Source organism: Trichomonas vaginalis, chromosome V, assembly GCF_026262505.1.
Source record: "Trichomonas vaginalis G3 chromosome V, whole genome shotgun sequence".
In the NCBI taxonomy this organism is placed as follows: domain Eukaryota; phylum Parabasalia; order Trichomonadida; family Trichomonadidae; genus Trichomonas; species Trichomonas vaginalis.
The window spans coordinates 8809046-8821851 of NC_067207.1; the positions used below are offsets into that span (position 1 = coordinate 8809046).

General features: G+C 38.4%; 1 protein-coding gene across 1 annotated transcript; it reads right to left on the reverse strand.

Annotated features, from left to right (window-relative positions):
• Window positions 1-289: 289 nt before the first annotated feature.
• On the reverse strand, window positions 290-12549 carry TVAGG3_0302580 (dynein light chain binding; the record flags this gene model as incomplete). The annotated part of the gene is made up of 1 exon (XM_001580992.1): window positions 290-12544. The coding sequence occupies one exon, from the start codon at window positions 12542-12544 to the stop codon at window positions 290-292; it is 12255 nt and encodes a 4084-aa protein (XP_001581042.1).
• Window positions 12550-12806: the final 257 nt, after the last annotated feature.

The following is a 12806-nucleotide window of genomic DNA, read 5'->3' on the forward strand; positions in this document are numbered from 1 at the left end:
AATAAATTTTAAATACAATCAGAGTTCAAAAGGTTTGGCTGAAACTAGGATAACAATTGATAGATTCTTAATGGATAGTGGTAATTGAATAGAATTTCATATCCAAATATATAAATTATTCAGATTTTAAAATGACAAAGCTACAGGATCGTCCATGTAAAGGTCATCTTTCATATTCATGTTTACACTTTTAAAAATTTATTAGTTAATTAAAATAAGATTATTATTCTTTTTAATACAAGATAAAAAATAAAAAAAATTAAAATTAATTAAACAAAATAAATAAAGATTACTGTTGAACTGTAATGAATGTTGCAACAGATCTTTCAATCCAATGGTCAGGTGATACATCAGGAGTTGGAATGAACAGAGACATGATGTAGTTTGGAAGTCCCAAAGCTCCACTTCCTCTGTTCTGCATTCTGTACATTGTGCACTCGAATGTCTGAGACATGTCGTACAAGTTCTTGTTCTGTGTTGGCATCAAGTAGACAATTGGTAATGTCGAAATAAGTTCTTTTTGTTCGCATTCGACCAATCTTCCATTTCCAATGTCCCACTTCGCTCCTTCCAAGAACAAACCTTGTATGTAGATACCTTCTTCTGGTTGTGTTGGGAATTTAGATTCATCTGTCTGATCTGTAATTGTTGTTGCCCATGTCAATGAATCGAATGGAACAACATGTTTTCTTGCGTAAACTTGCAAAACTGCTGTTAAGAACTCTTCAGGATGGAAAAATGTTCCAATCTTGAAAACTGTTGGTCTTCCTGTTCTTACCCAGTTGTCTAAGAATGAAACTCTGAACTTCAAGTCTTCCATGTAAGAGTTCAATGTTAAGATGGATTGGAACGAATGAACTAACCATGCTTCTGGAATCTTGTTTGCCAAAACACGGCGATTCAACAACTCCAATTCTTGGTCAATAACAATCAAACCTTTGAGACCACGCTGTAGTTTGGTTAATGACGATTTGATGGCCTTCAAGAGCTTGTTGTACAACAAGATTTCATGGTGTAAAACAGTGTTGATTGTATCAGAAAGATCGAAATTCTTCGTGAAATTGAAAACATTGAATGGTTTCGGAATTTCTGAAATTAGTTTCTCGACCAAATTAAGAGCGAACTGATCTTCACTGATTGATCCACTTGCAGCAACTAATGTCGGCTGTATTTCTATCAAGGAATTGAAGATGGAAAGCGCTTCATTACGAGCAGTAATTGTAGAAGCGTTGAGAGATAAACCGACATCAATACCTTCAGTGACAATTGGCCATGTTTGGAGAGTTTCTTCAACAGCGTTGAGAGAAACATTGTATTCTGGTGTTGTATATCTCTGTCCGAATGAGAAGTCTGGTTTCTCGATTTCAGGACTGAAGTATCTTCTCAAAAGAGTCAAAAGAAGACGTCTATCCCATTTATCAGTGACTCTTCCACCGTAGTTCAATTCACCAATGACGTAACCCAATGATTCGTAAGGAACAACACCTGGTTGTGCTTCTCCGAGGAACATTCTCAAGTGTCTTCTTGAAATGGTCAAATCACTTGGATTGAACTCGTAAGGAATGTTCCAACCGATTGATCCGAAAAGAAGTCTTTCAAGAACAACAGCGTGGAAGAAAGCGAGATGGAAAGTGAGTTTCCTTTCTGTTGCACTGTAATCAGACATGTATTCATCGCTGTTCATACCTGAATAGACTCTCAACATGTTTTCTCTGATTCCCTTTGGAATTTCGTAGATAAGTTTGGATCCTTGGTAAAGGATACCAATTGGGAAATCAGGAGAAGACATTGTAACTAAGCAAAGTCTGAATCTTGGATTGACTTTCGTTGGATCGAAATTGTCAATGATATGTTCCAATTTCGGCATCCAAGAAAGAGAAAGATGACAGTTTTGTAGCAAAACCCAGAAACCTTTCTCTGAAGCGTCTTCAATCAATCTTTCAGCTCCTGCGCCTCTTCCACGACCCAATGAATAGCTCTTGAGATATCTGTCAAGTTCCATTGATTGGGCGACTTGAATGATTTCATCTTGTGGATCAATACCAGGAGTAATGATGAAGATGAGAGGAGAAAGAGGAGAAGACTCTTTGAAGACTTTTCCGAGGTTAAGAGGTGGTGGTTCAATGAACTCTTTTCCGAGAGAGTTTGTGACGAAAATTCGAAGTCCTTCGCGAACTCTGTGCAAATGGAAAACTCTCAAAATAAGTAATTGCTGGAAATTGGACAATTTCTTCTTGAGAGGGAAGTTTTCGTTCTCTGGTGTTGATGACTTCAAATAAGCCTGCCATTCATCAGCTTTGTCCTTCAAACTGTCTACTAGTTGCTGGAAGAGAGGATTCAATGATGGCAAAACACCGAGAAGATGCCAAATATCTTCTGGCAACCAATCTGTTGGATTTGGATCTTTAGTTCCTGTTGGAGACAATAAGAAAGCAAGTTCTGAAGAATTGATTTTTCCTTCAGACATTAATATTCTTACTGCCATCAATGTTGAGAACAACATCTTGTGGATGGAGAACAAAGAGAAGGAAACAGACTGATAAAAAGCACGAGCAATTGAGATGTGGAACGAGGAAATGAGAGCTGTTGGATCTGTTGGATGTTCCGCATTAACAATTGCGTTCTTGAAGAGATTGACGAACCACTTCAATGAGAATTGATACATTGGATCTACAACGGAAAAGTCTGATGCACAGAAGTAAAGTAATGCAGCACGAGCAGCTACAGGAGAGAACTTTTCTCTGAACTGTGCAATTTGTTTCTCTGTTTTCTCTGAAGCAGCGATCTGTTGTTCGATGTTTTGTGATGTCTTCTGAGCTCTTTGGAGAGTTTCAATGGCTTTATCATCTTCGAGAATGTCTCCACCGACATTTGAAACAATCTGGAGAATTTCGGCTTCGACTTCTTTGAGTTTCATCATGTTCTGAGCGTTTGCTTCCATGATTTGGATACGTTTCTTATCCAAATCATCGCGTTCGACTTCGATCAAGTTGTTCATCAACAAATCGGACAAACCATCTTGTGTTGTTGTGAAGTTGATCAAAGTGACTTGAGAACAGACTTCTGGAGAATAATGTGGGTTCGGATATTTGGTAGATAAGAACAATCTGAATTTCTCTTCGTAAGCACCGTATTCACCACCCAAAGAGATCTTCTTTTGTCCGTCAACTGTGATGATTTCTTTGGAAAGAATTGGTTCAATAAGAGGATCTAATTTGAGGCCAACATTCTCAATGAGAACTGGGATACCAAACGCAACACAGTTTCTGAGAATTTGGAGGAAATCTGATTGATCGAATCTCAAAACAACCAAAGTTTCTCCCAAAACAGCTCTCAACCATTTGGTACCAGATAACTGTGGATCAATCAATAACGGGAATGAGTTCTTCGAGTTATTGATGATGATGGCGTTCTCAATTGAGTGTGTATCATTTGGCAATCCTTTGACAACCCAGTCACGAATTGTTGGCTCGTTTCCAAGTGATCTTTCGACCGAGAAATTAGCGGTGAACTTGATGTTTTCGTTACTTAAGAATCCTTTCCATTGTTCGACCAATCTCGATCTGAATGATGGTGAGTAAGAGCCAAGATGTGTCAAAGAAGCAGCTGCCAAAAGAGTGTCTCCCAAAAGGAATTCTGCACCGGATTTGAGGGATTGTGCTGTTTCTTCCCAACGTTTAGTTTCTCCTGATAATCCGGACATAATCTTCTGAGCTCTGAGTAATCTCAATTGTTTGTGGTTGACATTCTCTTGCAAAGTGTTTTGAATTGCTTGCTGTTCTTCAAGTGTCTTCTGTAAGCCTTGCAATTCATCCATAACTCTCTGCAAATGTGCTTTACTTTCAGCGAGAATTCTCTGGGATTCTGACAATTTCGCTGCAGCAGCATTTGCTTCGTTTTGGACAGGGATAATTGTCTGATAGACATTCCAGTAATCGTATGTGGCAATAACCCACTGATACAAGTTAGAAACGGCGGAATATCCCTTGACAATTTCTGCGATCTTTGCATCTCTGATTGATTTATCCGTTGGAACATATTTCTTCAGTTTATCAATGACAGATTTCGGAATTTCCTTGACATCGAGTTGTTTGACTTTCTTGATGAATTGTACATCATTCAACAATGACAATGTTTCTGGCCAGTAGTCATCAATCTTTACACCTGGTTGTGGACCATCAACTTTCTTTGGAGAGCGCTGGAAGATGATACAAATTGCATCAAATGTTTCTCTCAAAGCTGGAGAAATCTTCTTCAATGTCTTGATGTTTGTAAGTGAATCTTTATCAATGGAATCGACAGCCTTTTGAGCACCTTCAAGAATTGGTTGAGCTTCAGCAAGTTTTCCTTGTGCAATTGCGTTCTTTTCTGAAGCTTTTTGTTCTTCGATTTCAGCCAATTCTGATTGCTTTTCGACAGCTTGTTTCGTTGTTTCTACTTCGCCTTGTCTGACCTGCAATTGCTGCATCATCTCTTCGACTTGTTTCTTCTTGTCTTCGAGAACAGGAATATCATGATCCAACTGTACGGAAAGTTCTTTAATTGTTGCTTGTGTTGTTGAAATCTTCTCAACACCACCTACGTATTTCTGGACTTGTGATTTCGTTTCTACTTGTTGAGCAGCGAGTTTTGTAACGAAAGTATTCAACAAATCGAAATACCTTGATGGTGTGCAAGCAGTGAATCTCTTTGTCTCTTTAAGGAAGGCTTCTGCCTGTTCTTCAACGCTCTTGTGAATCTGAACGCAAACATTGACAACAGATTTGACTTGATCTGGTGTTCCAATTGATGATTTTGCGAATGCTGCTAGTGCAACAGACTCCAAAGCATTGCGAGACCATGGCATGTACCAGTCGATTGTTGTCTCGATTCTCAAAGCTGGGAAAGCCAACATTGATTCCTTGAATGTTGAGCCATAAGGAGAGAAAACCAAGATGATGTGGAGATGCTTCTTTACACGTGTCATGAAGAGTTGCCATGGATCTTCATCAGTTAACATCTCATTGCTCATGATTTCACCTTTGATTTGATCCATTTCTTCTCTTGGGAAAAGATTTGGAACTTCTCCTGTGATCAAAAGATTGGAAATATCTTCCAATTGATATGAACCGATGATCTGTGAGTCTGTTAAAATGAATCCTGTTGGAGTATCATTGATACCCATGTTCTTCATCAGTGTCTTCAAGTCTTCGCGCCATTCAACGAAACCATAAGTTCTTGTGATTTGAATTTCGAAGGCTTCCATCGAACTCATGTGCAAAGACAATCTTGCAAGTGATTTACGACCACTTGATTTAACACCAACAAGAATTGCGTATCCTCTTGGCATTGTTAGGATTCTGTTTAAGTTGGAGAGATGATCAATTGCTTCATCGAAAATAACAATATCCAATTGTTTCGAAGCATCTCTGTTGTGATCTTCAAGCATATCTCTGCAGACACTTAATACATCTGCAGGAGAAGCTTGTATTTCTTTGTATCTTCCTGCTCTGTCTGCAAACTCATTAAACATGAATCTTCCTGATGGACAAATCGTCTTGAATTCGACACCGAAATTCTTCTTCAAAGCATTGTGTAAAACTTCTGTAAACCACTTTCTATCTTCGTGAACATTGAATCTATCATTGTATTCTCTCATCATTTCGTTGCAGAAGAGTCTATCCCAGGCTTCTGAGTTGTTGATATCGCTCTGTTTTGCGAGCAACATTCCCTTGAGAACTCTGATGATGTTTCTCAAAGAGAAAATGTAATGGAGTTTAGATGGAATTGGAAGCAAGTTTTCGACGCATTGTTTGTGGATATCAATGCATGCATTAACTGTTGCTCCAAAGACATTTGTAACTGACTCTGTGAACCCTGTGAATTTGAGTTTCAACAATGATTTCAAGATGTTCTTCATTGAATCTTCTTTCGTCTTAGGGGCGTGAATTATGTTGAAATGCCTCATCAATCTCTCAGGGATATTGAACAAACCAGAGCCAGCAGGTCCCATGCAAGCAATGAGTGTTGTGTCAACAACGTTCTGGAACTCAACATTCGATGTGTTGTACCAGCCGCCGTAGTCACAAAGTTGTCTGATTAATTCCAATGGAGGTTGTGCGCCGTAAATTTCTGGTTTGACTGCACCAATGTTATCAAGGAAAATAACAAGTTGTTGGTTAGTCAATGGTCCGAAAACACCGTGGTGTTTGTGCATGAATGACCTCATGACTTTGAGAATGTTCGATGCTGTTGAGCAGTTAGCGATTGGCAAATGTCTGCAATCGTATTTCTGCGGCAAAACGTTTTCGAACAAATTCTTTACGACCATTGTCTTTGATGATTCTGGGCCATGGAATAAGACATGTTTCTGATGCTCGACGAGTAATCTTGCAAGGAATATCATTGTTGCTGATTCCTGTGTTGGAATAAATGTTGATTCGACAGGATGATTCTTTGATGCTTCCATTTCTGATTTAGGAATAAATTCGATGCCTAAATCTCCTTCAACCCAAATCTCCCATTCCATCTTATCGAAATTGATGTAGTAGTCGAAGCATGTTCCCTTTGGAGGGAATTGTGCTGTTGATTCGTTCTTGACCATTAAATCTTTGATGAAATTATCAAATAATGGTCTTGAATCTTCAACTAAAACAGCGCCAAAACTCCAAACCATTGAGAAAATAAGGACTTTCTCAAAGGCTGCTTTAGCTTGTTCTAATTCGAAATAAGGGAATGAGTTATCTCTGTTTCTCGTGTATCTTGAGAAGTAAAGGGAATAATCACATGGATCAACTGTCTTTGGATCTTCTCCGTCCATTGCTGGTATTTCTTCTGGCTTCCTCAAAATGTCGAAGAAGCAATTAATAATGTTGAACATGTTCTTTACATAGAACTCGGAGTTATGTCCTAAAGCGACTTTTCCATCGCATTCGATGAATTGCACCATCTTAGGAACATACTTTTCCATCATTTCTCTGCAGTAATCAATGATTTCTCCGTATTTCTCCTTGTATTCTGTTACCCATGAATCAGCCAATGCGCTCCAAGGAAGAGTAACAGGATCGAAATAGATCATACCGCAACGAGAAACTGTAGCTGGGGAAGCTTGTGAAAGATCATCGACTTCGAACATCATCTTGACATGAGCTCCTAATGAAATACGTTCGTTGTTTGAAAGACAAAGAACTTTGTTATCATCGAGCAAAGAGTTCATTGTTTCGATCCAAAGAGAGTCAACAGGTCCATCTACGATGATCCAGTTCCATTCTTTCGGTTCAGACATTGAGCAATCTCTGATGAATGATGAAAGAACACCATCGGACCATCCACTTGTTACTGGATCGAACAAACCGTATAATTCTGGAATGGAAATAGCCTTTGGATTCAATGTGAATGTCTTTGCTGGCTTTCCAATGCCTTCTGCGGCCAATTTGCCTAATGTCATCTGCAAAGCCTTCCATGCTGTTGATTTACCACCCATTGCACCACCAACAAACATGATACCGTGTCTAACTAATGTTGTTTCGTAGATTTCATTGCATTTAGTTAGATAAAGGTCAATTGGCTGTGTGTGCAATTCGATGTATGATTGTCTCATGTAATCTTTCATCTTTTCATCCAAAGACTTCTCTGAAACAACTTCTGGGAATACATCATGCATAATTCCTTCGAATAAAGGAATATCTGTGTTAACTAATCTTGGTCTTGTGCAATCTCTGATTGATTCGAACAGTAACTTCGCTTCTTGTGCTTCTAGATTGTTTCTCTTGGCTTTTCCTGCTGTTGAAAGAATGGCTTTCATAGCACGAAGGCCCCAATCGTAGTGATAAGCGTTTGACAACTGTTTGCGGCAGAGATCGAACAAAGCAACAAGTTTTACAGATAATTGGGAAGCTGTGTTGTAACCACCTGAGAATAACATGATTTCGGAAATGAAGACGAAATCAGGAACCATCATAGCGCATGGTCTGAACAAAGCTTTCAAGTTATCTGGAAGTTCTGTACGTCCTGCGTAACCTGGGTTCATTGTGATGCAAATAGCTGCATTTGCATTTAACTTTAGTGTTCTTGCATCGAGTTGGAATGTTTCTACCTGGTTTGCGATCGCTTCTTGGATAACACGAACTTGCTGAGCGATGACGGAAAGAACTTCGATGTTGATACGGTTGAATTCATCGAAGCAAGACCATGAACCACTTGAAGAAAGACCAGCAAAGAACTGTGACATTTGTTCAGGAGTAACTTCTTCGGAACAGTTGTAAACGACGCAAGGTCTTCCGAGAGCTTTCGCGCAATCTCTGACTGTTTCTGTTTTACCTGTACCTGCAGGACCACTTGGAGCACCACTCATATTCTGTTTGAATGCTGCCAAAAGTGTTTGGTAACATCTATCAGTCAAAGGAGTGATGACAAGACGTGCTGAGTTTCCTGCGTATTCATAGGAATACTCATACGAGTTGTTGATTGATCTGACCCAAACTGTTTCTTCTTCCCAGTAATATCTGAGCTGTTGAATCCACTTGAAATCATCTGGATCAGAGATATCTTGGTCGATCAGTTGTTGGATGATATCTCTGTTGTGGACTTCGAAAATCAACAAGCAAGAGATGCATTGTCTGACAGCACCACTCAATGGTTGTCTGATCAATGTTGTTAATCCTTCCAATTGTTCGATGAATCTTGTCATCAATGCCTTGAGATTTCCTGCTTTCCTTCCTTTGAGAGCTTGTGTAACTTGTGTTGTCCAAAGGATTTGGTTGACAGTCAAAATGACTTGTGCAGGATATTCTGTTAGCCACTGCTCTCTCTTCTTCTTCGAAGCTGCAGGGATGGCGTTTCTGATGTTCTCTTTGAGTGTGTCTTGCATCTCTTTCTCGAAGTTGTTGAGCCAGTCTTCAATTTCAGGTGTATCACCATTGACAGGAGCAACTAATTCAACTGATTCTAATCCATCATCGTTCATGTGAGTGATCTGCATGTCGCTGTCGACAGTGATTGTTTGGACGTATTCGAACAGTTTGTTCATTGACTTCTGGATCTGATCGAAGTCTTTTGTATGTGATAAGATGGAGATGAGTTCGTCGTTTGACAAGAAGAAGAATCTTGGGAATCCAAGACGCTTTGCTTCCAAGTAAGCATTCAATCCTTGTGTGATTGAATCAAGTAATTTGTTTGCGTCTTGTAAATTCTCGAGAATTCTATCTCTGTGCATAACAGTCAAGAACTCAGGATGGTTGTGTGTCAATGTCAACATCGCGTTCCACATCTTGTCGACGTTTTGCCAATCTCTTGCTTCTCTGTGCAATTTCTGCTGGATACTTGTTCCAGTGAAAATTGGCTGTAAATAGAGCCAACCACACTGGCATTCAACCCAAGCATCCAATGTATCATGGCAACTTCTAAGGAATGTGAGTCTTTCTGTTGCGCGTTTCTTGCAAGGAGCGATGAATGGAGATGTCAATAATGTCTGTGTTGTAACTAATTGATCATCAACAGTGGAAATAATGTCATCGACATCGACAAGAATATATGTTCCTGTATCTCTGAAAACAGCTGTGTTGAAGATCTTTGTTTGCAACTCTTGATCCATTGTATCGAGTGTTGATTCGATGTTGTATTCTTGAGCTGCAATTCCTGCAATTTCCGAAATTTGTTGATTCCATTTTTCCAAACCTAAATCCAAGAATTGTTGCAATGTCATTTCCATGGATGGTTGAACACGGAATCCAACGATTTCTGAGATCTTCTCCCAGTGTTTCGTCTTGATACCTGGATGGCGTAATCTCGAAATAAGTGGAATATGTTGTTTGAACTTTTCAATTTGTTCTGTCAAAGGCAACAAAACTTTTTCAACTAAAGCTTTTTGAGGTGCCAAATCTTTCTTTAATTTCGAGATCTTCTTCATTGCTTGGACAATGAATCCATTCATTGCATCAGACTTTGTCTGTGTGAATGGTGTATCCAGCCATGTTGTGTTGCTATTCTGCCAATCATTCGCAAGATTCCATAACGTGTAAAGTGGCATAAATTCTTCAATGAGTTTTGTCAATGTCTTGCAAGGAGCAGGTTCGAATTCGAACAATGCTTCATGTTTGTTATAAAGATCTTGCAAGTTCTTGAGCTCCATGAGCTTTGTTTGGATCTCATTGACTTGATCAACAGCTTCGAAAGTCATTTCTAAGTCTTGATACTTCGAAATGAAAGCAGGTAACATTTCTGTAACAGACAAAGTATTTGTTTCGAGCTGGCGTTGATTGTTCTTGAGTTCTCTGATCATTCTGCCTCTTTCTACTGTTATGTTTCTATCTGTTTCTTCGAATGTTATCGCCAATTTATGTGGCATTTGCAATGTTTTGTACTTTTCTTGGCATTCGTCATTAGAAATTTCGAATTTGTAGTCTTCAAGAAAAGCAAATCTTTTCATTGCTGTGTCCATTTTGGCCTGGCGATCTTTAGTTGTGGAATTAATCTTCTCCATGTACTCTCTAAGTGCTGCGAGTTCTTCTGGTGTCTTTGGTGTCTCCTTGAGATTGTCACTGATCTTGTTAAACTCGGCTTGCAAGTTCTTAATCTCGTTAATCGCGAAGTTCTTCATGTGTGTCAATAAAGCAGTGATTAACGATCTTGTCTTTTTAGTTGTTTCGTCTTTGAACTTCTGGCAGTTAACTTCGAATATGCCGAGCTTGTACTCCATGTGCATCTGGTTCTGGCAGATGTCTAAAACTCGGTTGAATTCGGTTAATTGGTCGCGATAAGCATCTAATGACTTTTTACCGTCTGGATCGAAGACTTGTGTAAATTGCTCTGGATCTAGGGCAATCACAGAGTCGATTGTAGTATAGCCTTCGATGAATTTAGTAAGTTGTTCGAATAATATTTTGAGAGTATTAGAAACATCGGTCTTGGAGGCTGCGATTGAAGTAATGCAATCAGCAAATGATACAGTAGTCATATCGACATCGAGAATTGGAAGATTGATTTCTGGTAAGCTATGAACTGATTTTTCTAATAATTGTAGAAGAGATAAGATTTTTTCGTGGAATTTGTCGATGGTTGGACTGAGATTGATTTTGTTTTCCTTGCTAAGTACAAGATCGATATGGAATTGTGGTGGAATTAAATTACTTCCCTCTCCTTGATAGCGATTGAAAAGAGAAGCGAAGTTCTTTAATGTATTGCTGATGAGGTCGAGTAATACCGTATGAAGCATTCTCTGCGTTAAAGTGACCATCTTCTGATAAATCATTTTTTCTTGTTGATGGTCTTGAGGCATTGTATTATCGTTCATTGTAGATGAAATAACGCTTTCCAATGTTTCTTGGATTGATGTCTTGAAGAGTTTGCATGTTGAATCTAATTCTGCTTCTTGGCGTTTGACAAATTCATCCAGAGTAAGAACTTCATCCCATCCATTTGTCAAGAAGTTCATTGACAATGATTGCTGGAATGTAGCGCTAATTGTTAGAAGACCTTGGAGAATAAATTGATTTGATTTCAAGAAATTCGAGCGGAATCTCTCAAATATTTCTTGGAAGTTGTAGTGTGGGACACAAACAAGTCCGTATTTAGTGTTTTCTTCTTTCTTTTCGAATAAATTGAGGAATTCATCTCTATTTGGAATTAATGGGTTATGTTCAAGATCGTATAGAAATTCGAGTTGATTGTTCATTGTCTTGAAGTTATCTGCTGTTTCAACGCAAAGAGAATTAACGAGATTATTGTATTCTTGAGGTGGATGAACTTTTGTTTTCTCTGTAATATTGTTGATATCGTAAGGAGATAGCTCTGGAAGATAATCCTTTGGCATCGCCTTTACACGTGAATCAAATCTAAATTGAAGTTCATGTTGGTGGCAAAGTCTTTGTGCTTCATTTAAGCGAATTTGGAATTTCTCTTCACTTTCAATTGCGAATCTGATGTTGAAACGTGTAACTTTCTTCCTCTTCTTTGTTTTATCCCATTCAATTTCAAAAACATCCTCTTTAGGATCATATCCAATGCATTTGCACTTCTCCCACTTGATGTCTCCATTAAGATCTTGATATTTGGAGAACGCTTCTGGATGTTTAAGGAGCTCTTCAATTGAATATTCTTCGTATGTTGTATCATCGAAAATTTCAAGTGGTAAGAAAGTTTCTGTGATTGGTGTTTCGCCTGTTTTAAGTGGTGGTAACGGACGGCTTTGAACTCTTTGCTTAGCTTTTATAATTTCATTTAAGTCCGTTGAAGTTTCACCTGGCTTAAAATCATGGACCTGAGTCTTCTTTGTTGTTTCTGGCTCTTCCATGACTGGCTTTGGTGGACGAACTTTGTATGGAGCTTTGATGCCCTTTTTTGGTTTAACAAAAGGAGATTTTTCGTTTTTAGTAGGTGATTTTTGCTCTACTTTTTCTATTGTTTCGTCAATTGAAATTGGTGCTAAAGCCCACTCACCAATTTTTGGAATTTTTACCCTATCTTCTGGATATTCAATTCCGCTTTTTCTACCTTGTTCCTTCTTTTCTGATAATGTCTTTTCATGATCAAGAAGTCTTGTTCGTGCGCGATAAACTCTATCAGTCATCACGCACTTTTACTTCAAAAAAATACGTTTTTTATATTGTTTCTTGCCCAGACAGAGATTTTTACTATTTAGTTGTTTGATATAATATCTATGTATTATAAACAATAATTCTTAAAAATATAAATCAATTTTGGCCAATTTTTTGAAAATTTTATTGTAATTTTGAAAATATGGTATTGAGAACTAGGATATGGATAGATTTCGAAGAAATAGCGAATTATATTAAGCAATTTTTGATGCTACCTGAAATTTATTTTGCTCT